At 39.1% G+C, this 12,306-nt stretch overlaps 1 protein-coding gene across 3 annotated transcripts in view; it reads left to right on the top strand.

The window, feature by feature from the left end:
• slc38a4 (solute carrier family 38 member 4) overlaps window positions 1-10,890 on the top strand; it is a 49,414-nt gene extending 38,524 nt beyond the window's left edge. For all 3 annotated transcript variants that reach the window (XM_033614599.2, XM_033614598.2, XM_078165355.1), the window contains 3 exons: window positions 5,825-5,969; window positions 6,498-6,595; window positions 6,811-10,890. In XM_033614599.2, coding sequence (XP_033470490.1) covers window positions 5,825-5,969; window positions 6,498-6,595; window positions 6,811-6,915 — 348 coding nt within the window. In that variant the 3' untranslated portion in view covers window positions 6,916-10,890. The remainder of the gene's footprint in view (window positions 1-5,824; window positions 5,970-6,497; window positions 6,596-6,810) is intronic.
• Window positions 10,891-12,306: the final 1,416 nt, after the last annotated feature.

Raw genomic sequence — 12,306 nt, 5'->3', positions numbered from 1 at the left:
TTGCCGCAATCTGATTATTCACATGTGAGAACATGAAAGCTTTATATGCAACAGTTTTATCTCTGCTTCTCAATCCTCTGACTTTGCTACTGTCAGTGAATACATTTGAAATGTATTTGAAACGGAGAAGAGCAAAGGAGGTGGACTGGGATAACAGAGGAGATAAAAATTTGATAAGGACTGAGAAACACAAGACTGAAATGGGATGCCGCAAAGCAGCTGAGGTGAATTGTAACTTAGTGAAAAGTGAAAGGCAGAAAGGCAGCCAGGGGTTAGGGGTTTAGATCTCACTGCAGCCAACAGAAAGCTATGAGCCAGTGGGCCTTGAATCAGCAATGAAGCTTAGAAAAAATGTCAAGTTAAAAAGTGGTTTTTGGCTTGTGTTTACCTGTATGGATTCCCATCAAAGGGTGTGAGTCAAAGCATGAGTCAGGTTCAGTTTTGAACTCTACTTTCTGATAGGTGGTTTATGAGACAGTCAGCCCCTGAGCATAGATAAACAAAAGGACCCACCACTTCTCATACACAGGAGCAAGACACACAGACGTCGTGATGACTTTACCTTTTTTTGTTGGTGTTGTCATTGATGTAGTTTTGCATCTCTTTGTAGTCGTTTTGCATCTGTTTGAGGTTTTGTGTCTTTTTGGGCTTTTCGTGTGTCTCTTTGTCATCATTTTGTGTTTATTTGCGGTTGTTTTGCCCATTTTGTAGTTCCTTAGCATAACCATGTGATCTTTTTGTGCGTCTTTGTTGTTAGTTTGTTTACTTTTTTGGTTGGTTTTTTGGTCCCTTTATAGTCATTTTGAGTCTCTTTGTGGTTGTTAAGTCTATTTTCGGAAATATTTTGTGTCTCTTTGTTGGTCCTTTGCATAACCTTGTGGTCATTGTCCATCCCTTTGTGGCTGTTATGTTTCGTTAATGGTCATTTTGTATCTACTTATAGTATTTGCCTATTTGTGGATGGTTGGTCCATTTCTGAAATTATGTTTTGTCTCTTTGCGGTCATGGTCCTTTTGTGTCTCTTTCTTTCGTTGTTTTATGTCTCTTTGTAGTCATTTTGTGTCTCGTTGTGTTCGTTTTGTTTCTTTTTCGGTCATTTTGTGTTTCTTTGTAGTCATTTTGCGTCTCTTTGTGGTTGTTTTGCAAATTTTTGTAGTTATTTTGTGTCTCTTTGCAGGACCCTAGTATCATCTTAGGGTTTGTGTCTTTGTATGGTTATTTTGTCTCTTTTTTGGTCATTTTTTTGTCATTTGAAATGGCTGTTTGTGTGGGGGGAAAAGTTGATTTGTGCGTACATTTCTGATTTGATTAATTGTGTATCTGTGCAGAGTTGCGAATGTTTAATTAGCTAACCATCACTATTCTTGCAGTAAATTAAACGGTGTTGCTGTTACATGGTCAAAAGATTGATGAACTTGGATACATGTAAGGCATCACATCAAAAGAACTACTCAGTTGCATGGTCACTCTGCCAAGTTTCCATCTGACATTTGAGAATCTCGCCTTGAATCCTCCTGACCTTCATTTTGTGGGGCAACGCTGCCTTCCTCCAGCTAGAGATTAACGTTAGCTTTGTCTGCCACTGTCCTTGGCTCCAGTCAGGAAGTTCTATATGAGAGGGGAGAGAACGTGTGTGTGGGAGTGTACGTTTAGACATGTGTCGAGGCATGAAAGTGTATGTGTGTGGGTGTGCAGTCATGTGAAGGATAGATGCTAACAGAAGCCAGATCACACAGGGCTTTGCCAGGATCTAGTCTATAATGAAAGGGCTTAATGTGCAGTCAAACATGCCCCAGTTCTCAGGCTCCAGTTGGAGACTGAAACCATTGGAGACGGCTGCAAACAGGCTGATTAAACAGCAACACTGTCACCTTTATGTTACCATAAAATTTCAGTCTTAATCTAGACCTTCCTATGTAGCGCTAGCTTGAGCACTTGTCTGCTAAGCCCCATATGTTAGCAGTTTGTTTCTCTACTTACAAAGGGGTTCATTTGTTTGTTAGCCTTGAGAATTTGCAGTTAGCTTATCCTGCTAAACATGAAACAAAAAGTGGAGCTATCTTTGCTTTCCTTACACATAACATTAACGGCAAAACACTACAACAAAAGTTTAGTTTGTTAATTAGCTAATTAAAATTAGCTTGTGTGCTATCAACACACTATATTCTGTGTTTGTCCTATCTCTGCGTTAGCTTAAACGTCCATCGTTAGCTTAAATTTGTGACTTCATTTGGAATTCAAATGAAGTCATTAATGAAGGCTCTCCCATTTCTCACTCTGTAACAAGTTTTTATTATTTGGTCCACATGCTCTACAGCTCTGTTACATATGTACAAACAGCTTGGCTTGGTCCTCTGATTAATTAAAAAGCCTAAAGACAATAAAACATGTCATGCTGGAGGCAGATTATCACCATCCTGAGATATTTCACAACCTGAGAACCCAAAAGTTGTACAGTGCAGTAAAGTACAATGTGAAGTTTCATAGGTAAACTTTTGAAAAGGGGCACAGTCTGTGTGATTCATCCAGAAACAGTGTGGTTTTGTCTCATGAGTGTAGATGAAACGCTGCAGAGAGTCAGTGTCACCACTAGAGAGCTCATGTCTACATTCATGGCCTCAGTTTTAGTGTCCAACTCGTATGTGACTGTATCTCATATTTATTTCTATTTTGTAGTAAAGTACAGTTTGTGAAACTTATCTTTGTTTTTGCCGAGTTTGGCTGCCTAGTTTAAAGTAATTATGCAGTGACTTTCCTGTTGATGTTCTTTCTTGAAAAGGGGACTTTTTTCCTGTTGCATGTAGTTTTAGTTCACACTCAGCACCTGTTATTTTTAAAGCTAATGTCCCATGAAGGTAACACCCAGCTATTTTAATCCATCACTATACAGAGATAAAACAGACAGAAGGTATTTCTGTCCACATTATGTATATATATCGTCAGTTAGTTTATTTTATTGTATTTTTTAACTTAACCTGCAATTGTGTGTTTGTCTGTCAAAACAGACAACAGGAACACTTCAAGTCTAGTTGAAATTAGGTCAGACAGACACTGGAGTATAAGGTAATGTTATGGAGGTATTGACATTTTTCATGCCATTAACCAAAGACAGTCAAATTAAGTGAATCCTTTATTTCTTCACAACAGAAACTTGAGTGATATGTGATCAAGTATATAATGTTACACTTTCCTTTTACTCTTCAGTACAGGGCTGCATCCCCATTTTTGTATTTATTTGATCTTTTTCATTTTTTCATTGCAGTGGCTTTATCTCTATTCTTGTAACTTCATTTGCTTTCTTTTATCTGCAAGTGGTAACAAGCATTGTAAAGGAATAGGAGGAGTAAGTTTTGCTTTCTGCAATAAAATGCTGGAAATAATAACATAGCTTTTTTTTAATTTTTTTATCCAAATTGAATAACTGAAGTATATCAACTGTTTATTTAGTTATCGAAATAGCTGTTAGTTGCAGCCTTATATCTTAGTCCCTGGTTTGTTGCTAACTGGTTGAACCAAGATGTGGCTGGATTTATCCGGCTGCCTAAAACTAGTCAGTCCACGTACTCTGAGTGTGTACATGTGTGTGCAGGCCTCTGACAGGTAAAGAGTAAGGAGCCCAAAGTGTGCAAATATCACAGGGAGAACTTTAAAGACTTTGCGCCAAGTAACAGTCGGGTGCAGAATAGTTTGGAGCCTTAGAGAGAAATACCACGTCCAGGCTCTAGTTTTCTGGATTGCCTAATTATGCAACAGCTGGTGGGATGGGGGGCAGGGGAGGGGGCATGCAGTAGAATTTTAGGAGGGACGCGGTTTAATTGTTGTCGATATCTCCCACAAGAAGTAGAGACACTTTCTTGGCAGTGGGCAGTGAAGCGCAGGCGCCGTCCGGGTGCCTTCAGACAGGCAGGATGGAGGTCACTTGGTTCAGTCTGACAGTGAAGAAAATCCATTTAATGTGTTTTTTCCCCCCACTCTACCATGCTTAGAGATATAAATCTTGTGCTTAAGTCAGACTTGAAAGGATTCAAAGAAGGCTTGTAGTGTTCTGCCAGCAGTGGCTCTTAAAAATGGAAAGGATTGCACATGCCTCGTCTCTTTCAGGTAAACTAAATCAAGAAGATACTCTGCCCTAAAACTCTGTTTGCTTCTCATAGTTCATTCTCCACATACAAATGTCTGCCACAGCTGTAATTAAATGTGTTGTCATGGCAACTGGTGGCTCTCATCTGCCTTAATGTGGGACTAGTAAGTAAAAGAGGAAGGAAGTTAGGCAGGCAGACAAAAAAAAGTCAACTGCAAGTGACAATAGTTGCTTCATGTAAAGACACACCCCCTGCAGGCGAGCCCGCCCTCATCTCACTCCTGGCTGATGCAATCCCATGCTTCCATTACGCTGTTGGAGATAATCCCCTGCCTTTTTGAATGGGTGCTTTAAGCACCGCCTCCTGTAACCTTTCCCTCTGGGGCCTGCGAGCTGATGGTGCTTCAGGTTTCACCTGATATCTACAACCTTTCACCCACTGGAGGCTTGAACAGGCTGCCTGTGGCTCAGCAGCACCAGGCGCCTTAGCTGGGATCTCCTGGTTTTCACTGTTTCCCTCACACACACACACACACACACACACACACACACACACAGTCTCACAAGTACACACACTAGCCTCTTGTAGCACTTGACACACTTCGGTCAGTAGCCAAGTTTGGGAATCAGCCGCAGGCACAGGCCAGCAGACATACAGACTGTTGTTAATGATTTGTTTCGTTGCCAGAGACACGGTGTAGAAGAATAACAGTGACATGTGTTTAGTTACACTCCAGTGAGGAGTACAGGAAATTTAGTGCTGAAGTTTAATTTTTATTCTAATACAACCCCGATTCCAAAAAGGATGCTGTGTAACACTTCAATAAAAACCAAATGCAATGAATTGCAAATCTTCTTTAACCTAAAGTCGATTGAATACAATACAGAGACAAGATATGTGATGTTTAAACTGATCAACTGTATTGGTTCTGGGTTTTTTTGTTGGTTTGTTTTTATATAAAGTATACACTCATTCTGATACCTGCAACGTGTTCCAACAAAGTTGGGACAGGTGCATGTTTATCACTTTGTCACATCATCTTTTCTTCCAACAACACTGAGTGAGTGTTTGGGAACTGAGGGCACTAACTGTTGAAATTTTGAAAGTGAAATCCTCTCACATTCTTGCATCATATACAACTTCAGTTGCTAAACATGACATAGTTTCGATGGGAGACAAGTGTGAACTGCAGGGAGGACAATCTAGTACCCACACTCTTTTACTCTGAGGCCACACTGTTGTAACACGTGCAGAATGTGTCTCATGTCTTACTGGAATAAGCAGCGACTTTCCTGAGAAAGACACCCCCCCATCCGGTAACAATATGGATGGTCCTTTTCCTCTTAAGCCAGAAGAACATGATGTACATGCTTTCCATTAACAATTTGACATGTGCACACTCCTTCTCTTTCACTTTTACTTTGAGTCAGCCCATCTCAGATAACTCTTGTTTTGTCCTTCTACTGTATTCAATTAGATTTAGGTTAAAAAAACAGATAAGCAAATCATTCATTCTGTTTTTATTTTGTTATACATAGCATCCTAACTTTTTTAAAGTTGGGGTAAACCAAACTGATACAGATAAAGTTAACAAAAAATGCTGTGTGATTCTTACACATTCCTCTGTCATCGCTCAGTTGATGGAGAACTTTATACAACTTTAATATTAATGAACAATAATCAAACCAAAGACTTAAATGTCAATACTTGGTGTTTTTTTTTTTTTTTTTTTTTTTGTCCAGATCCGCTCCTCCATCACCACGCTGCTGTTCAGCGGTCGAGAGTTCAGCTGGACTCGCCACATGCTGATTGCCGCCTCCATCTTGGCATTCAACAACATGCTGGTCATCTTCGTCCCCACCATCAGGGACATCTTCGGCTTCATTGGTGAGTCCTGCCTCCCGACACACTGGCGCACAGGAAAGCATCTGTGTAGCAGTTCTGCTTCCTCAAATGTTCTTGAGGAAGATTTGGTTTAAAGACAAAAACTTGGAACACAAAAAACCCACAACATGGACAAGTATGAGTTAATAAAACAGGGCGTCAGGCAGTCGAGGCCTGATTAGCACCTTCAGATCAGGGGTTGTTTTATTGAGTAAAGACGCTGGAAGAACAGAAGCTTAAGGTGTCGGGTCGAGTCAGCTGTGCAGTCGCGTGAGCTGTTTGTGACCTCCGGATCTAAACACTCACGTTCTTGCTGCCAACACACACAAACACTGAAAAGTACACAAGTCTCCCTGACATTAAGCGGCATTCTTTCAAATTATTAATTTAGAATTGGTGATGGCAGGGTTTTACATATATTTTTTGCTTGTACACATAAAATATACACATAAAAAAGTTGTATCTTATCTGTAGCTAAAATATTGCAACTGTCTGAAAACTGCTGAATTAATCTTCCTGGTTTTATCACAGGTTCCTCTGCGGCCACTATGCTCATCTTTATCCTACCTGCTGCCTTTTACCTCCGCTTGGTAAAATCTCTCCCATTCCGCTCCCCACAGAAGATCGGGGTAAGTGTGCAGAAACACACACACACACACACACAGGCTCACTCTATCAACGTCTTTCTCACTGTATCATTTTTCTCACTCTATCCCCCAAGGGGCAGATAACATTTTCAAAACGTGACTTGTTAGAAATTCCAACAGACCCCCACTGTGCATCACCACACATTTAACTACATCTAATCCCTCCTCTGTGTTTCTTTACGTCTGTCTCTCTTCAGGCGTTCATCTTCCTAGTCGTGGGAATCATCTTCATGATTGGCAGCTTGTCACTCATCGCCCTCGACTGGGTCCACAACCCCCCGGGCTCCAGCAGTGGTCACTAAGCCCCCTCTTCCATCCTCAGATTCACATTTACGAGTGCAGCGAACCACCTCTACAGCCACCCCCCACCCCATCCCACCATGTCTCTTCTGGTTTGTCTCTGCTGGTCCAGCATTTGGGAGCAGGGTTCATCTACGGTTCCCTCCCCTCAATGAAATCACAAATATCAATCAGATAACCTCAGCATACGGGCATAATGTGCTGCACCTGGTTCAGACATCTTCAGTTCACCCCCCCAGAGAATATCAATGGAGGGGGATTTTTTTGTTTGATTTCTTTCTTTCGTTCTTTCTTTTTTTGCTCTGGATGTGACACGAGAGAATCAAAACTTGGAGAGGGGAAAACAGACTCTGGTTAAATGTGCCACCAAGACAGCCTGAAATCATCGTCATCTTCCTTATTATTTCCAGCTATGAAGAGACGGAACATACTGCGCAGCCCTCGCCTGCAGCAGATATGTGAACTGCGATTTGCAGGGCTGGAAAGACGATGCAAGTCCCTCAGTTCTCTGTGCACTTGAAGGAGACATTTGGAGGGGGAGTGTGTCATCCTCTATGAAACAAGGAGCACTTCTAGCATTACTTTTGACTTTGTGTATAGAGCTAACACACACACACACACACATACACACACGTAGACATAGTAAAACACATCTACACCTGTATTTTCAAGCGACTATCCATGAAAAATTCCTGAAATTAACCAGGCAGTCGACTCGTCTCAAAACAGCGGTTCATCAAAAATTTAATTCAACTACGTAGAACTTTTATTCAGGAAAAATGCTGCTCAGCTACATGGTAACAATCAGAAGCCTCGCCAAAGTCTACATGCACATAAAGTTTTTAAGTCAATCAGGTTCATGCACACTCTTAAGGGTCTTCCTTGCCGGCTGTTTTTATCCTGGCTGTGTATACGAAGCAAGAAGGTGCTTCCAGTATTACTGTCACAGAGGGATCTGAACATGCAAGGTATCATTTTACATAACTAAGTGTGTCTACTGAAAAAAAAGAGTGTTGTACAAAATATCATACTTTGCTTCATACCATTTAGGTTGTATGAAGCTAAGTGATTATTTCCAACATGCAGTACATACACCTGCTGGAGTAATTTACTAGGCTCTTTAATAGCGACTGGACAGCTAGGTGTATTTAAATCCATTTGTTGTTATTTTTATAGATACTTGACAAAAATGTGTATGAAAAACAGTTTAAAATATGCAGTTGCAACTGCGCAAGGAAAAACAATTCAACCAAAAGAGCCAAACATGAAATAATCCATTTTAAAATGAGTTTAGAAATTTAAGATATTAAGGTTGTCATATATTTTCAACTTGTGCCAAATTATTCTCACCAACACTGTTAGAAAACCCACATTTTCCTCAAAAGGTAATTTCGGAATGGCCTTAGTTCTATTTTTCAACTTGATTATTTGCTATTCAGCTTAAAAGAAGTTTGACATTTTGGAAAACATTCTTATTCACTTCCTTGCCATTTTAATGCTAAATATGAAGCTAACGTAACAGCCAGCAGGCTATTAGCCTGGCATAAAGACTAAAGATAAAGGAAAACTGACGGCTAAATCCTCATAGAACCACAACTTGACGTTTTTACATTTTGGTTTCCAAAGTCAACTTAAGAGATATAATGTTTCAACTGAAAAGATTTATAGTTGCTAGTTAGCAGATTTTAACTTTGAACTGAGCAAGGCTAGCTGCTTCTCTGTGCTAAGTTTAGTTAACAGTCTCCTGATGCTAGCTTCATCTTTAGCATACAGACATGGAAGTGGTCTCGCCAGCAGCAAATAGGTTTTATTTTTCAAAAAAAAATTCAAAGTTTTCCTTTTAAGAGTAGAGATTTGGGAGAAGCTGGATGATAAACAGTATCACACACATCATGACACTTGCTGTAACGTAGGAGCTAGCGTAAATATTGATACATTAACTTGCAGAGAATGTGACCCATTTAAAAAGTCTAAGACTGTTAACCAAGCTCAATCATGTATTTAACTAAAATCCTAAAAATTCTGCCTATAAACGATCAAAGTTCACCAAAAAATATGTTTAGTTTTACTGTACTAGTGTGTTTGGGTCACTTCATCTGCTTGATTGACAAGATAGTTCATTTATTAATCTCAGTGGATTGATTATCAGGTAGTAACATAGTTTCGCTCTGTAGTTACACACTCAGTCAATAATCTGATTAAACTCCTGACAGGAATATTCTTTGAAATGGTGCCTTTGGATTGTACATGTTATAATTGGCTTATACCGGTGCCTTTGGTAGAATCATTGACAACAACACCCAAACCTCATTTCACCTCTTCTCCGAAGCTGTTACGTGTCACGAACACATCCAGCCAAAGTGGACAACATTTATAGATCCTTTGCGGATCTATGTACATGAAACAAATTGATATTTCAAATGAAATAGTGTATTATGTGCATGTTTTTGGATTACAACATGGTCTTTTTGGACAATTGTATATGCTCTGTAAATAATCTTTATTTTATGGTACACTGACACACATTGTCTGTGACTGGGTTGTTGGGGGATTCTGCCTTACAAGACTTCTGCAATCCAGTGTTTGTTTTAGTATATATATATATAAATATTATATCGTGTATTAGATCTTTTTTTTTTCTCTTGCTGTATGACAGTAGGTTTTTTTTCCTTTATTTCAAGCTTGTATATTTGTAGAAAATTTGCTCTCTATATATCCATTTTCATGTTTTAATGTTAACTCATCATATCAGGATGAATTAATCAATGGCCTACTTTGTAACACGGTTTTCCCAGAGTCTCAGAAACGAGGCAACAAGTTTCTAGCTAATTGGGTTCTGCTGACCAACACTGGGTTGAAATTAAAGCCAGAAGTAAGCAGTATTGATGTTGAATGTGCTTTTCAGAAAACAGTGCTGTAACACTTAACAGAAGCAAGAAAAGATCATCCGAAGTATTTCGTGACCACACTACAGGAAGGTTCTTACAGCTCAAGGCTCTTCTGCCATTTATCACATGGCATAGCACATATGCTAACATGTAGCGATATACCTAAGCTAACATGTAGCTGTACACCTCTACCACAGGATAACAAAACGCACAAGAACCTTCCAAGTTTGCCAGTTCTTGAACCTCTACCAGGACAATCGTACACAGTTGTAGTTTATACCTTACTGTGGCTTATAATTTAGATCCCTGCTGTCATAAAGAAAACCTTTTCATACCCACCTCTGGGGAGGTTTTATTTCCATGACATTACTTGAACTGAAGCTTTCCACGGCCTGATAAAGTCAGCTAGCTTCATGACTGTAGGGTCTATGCAGCCCCTTCAGTACCCGCTATGAATGTTCAATAATGGATTGTTCTCTGTTGAAAATCTGGCTCACCCGCTCTTAATTTCTTCACGAATGTTTGGTTGTAACTTCATTAGCCTCCTGCCGTCAGTGGCTACTCTGCCAGTCTACAGCTTCGTCTCTTCCTCAGGTTGGCTTTTGTCTTTTTGAATGGCAAATTGTGCAGAGGGCGAAAAGCGGCAGGTTTTTAATAGAATGCTCCCAACACCACACCTCTACCCCCTTTAGTATCTCAGGTATTTGGGCTGGATTAATATTTCTTCTCACTTTTTGGACAACTTCATATCTCTTCACTTGTTTTGCATGATTGAGCCAAGTTGTACAATGCTGTTGTATATTGTGCAGGCCTAGATGAGAAGTTGTCTCGTGGATATGTAAAAGCAGACAAGTCCCCAGCTAATTTTGACAGTGTTTAGAAAGGAGTTGTACAGAACCTGCCTTATTTTTCTATGGACCTCTAGCCGCGGAGAAGCACTGGCTCAATGTTTCTGCTGTTCACAGTGTCTGCTTCCTGTGGATCAGGCCGAACATTCAGATTTGTAATTTTACCCAAACAAAGGGGATGTTTTTTTGTATCAGTGATGCTGTTTCACTATGATGAACAATAAAAATGTGAAACAAAGAATTTTCTCCATCTGCCTTTATTTTGAAAAGGTTGCACTTTAAAAGAACTTAGAAAAACTTAGATAAGATAACCAGTAGAAATGCACCAATGACATTGTTGCACTATTACCTAAGTCCCATTTTAAATGTGTGTATGACTTTCTATATACACACACTGGGCTTACATAACATCTCTGTCCAGACTGGCGTCTCAGGATGTAACAGCCAAAGTCATATTTCTGGCATAATGATCAGATGAAATGAGGCCTCTAGAAATAAAACAGATTCTCCTGTTCCTGTCTAGGTAGCATCTACTGCTGACATGTAACACCAGGTTGTAATGTTCCCAGACGGTCAAATCAAGAGGTTAGGTAACCTCTTTCTTTCCAGATTCATCATCTGGGCTCCAAGACAAACCAGGACAATATATAAGGAGGATGCAGAAAGCCTTGAAAATGTTTTAAAACAATTTCATTTTTTAGAATAAAGTTGATAAATGAAGAGTATGAATAAGGAACAAATGCATCAAATATAAATAAATCAGTATTCCAAAAGAAATCAGAAGAGAAAATTTTATTTTGCCAAATTTCTGATTTCAGGTTTTCCTAATGTTCAGGGTTTTTTTTTTTAAACAAAATAAATTTAAAGTCTTAAGTATGGAGACATTTCAAGTCCTCCAATTTAAATGATGAAATGGTTTGATTTGCCGTTGCTATGGTTAAGGTTTGATTAGGTTTCGGCAATGAAAGTACTTGGTTAAGGTGATCGAAAATCATAGTCATGGTTAAAAGAAACCACTAGTGACTATTGGTAGAGGACAAGAATAAAAGTCTGCAGTGCAGCAAAGGTGTGTTGATATCCTGCTGTTTTTGTAAAGATTTCAAGCAATAATATTTGCAAAAATATTATAAAAAATATTTTTTTTTACTGTTAAGCAACCAAAATGTGGTTACAGGATCTTTTTAGTCTACATCACTTCTATCGAGGGATTAGTTTGTATTAGTTCCAGTGCTGTATTTAAGAAGAATTTTAGTTTTAGTACTTTCCCTGAGTAATTGTTTATGTAGACTTTCTATTTTTTCAGAGGCAAATTCATCATTTACTACATTTAGAAACAGTGACTACATGAGTAAGGGGCTTTAGTTACTTGTGTTGTTTGAGTGAATTTGATTTTTTCTTTTCATTTCAAACAGGTAAAAAAAAAAAACATAAATAAATAAAATATTTACATGTCCGATAGTAAAATGTAATATGTGGTTGAGCACCTTTTTATTTCTGTTCATAAATAAAAGACGTGGCGTGCAGACTGCCAAGGTCATTGTCATCGAGGTCATTGACCTTTAAAGATTTTTTGCGGACACACTGACATGCTGCTCATCAGGGTCTCATGTTCTGGCCGGACTGAACTTGAACTTTCATTTAGATATATGAGAAAGCA

Source organism: Epinephelus lanceolatus, chromosome 23 (assembly GCF_041903045.1).
Source record: "Epinephelus lanceolatus isolate andai-2023 chromosome 23, ASM4190304v1, whole genome shotgun sequence".
Taxonomy (NCBI): Eukaryota; Metazoa; Chordata; class Actinopteri; order Perciformes; family Serranidae; genus Epinephelus; species Epinephelus lanceolatus.
This window is presented reverse-complemented; position numbering and strand designations above follow the sequence as displayed.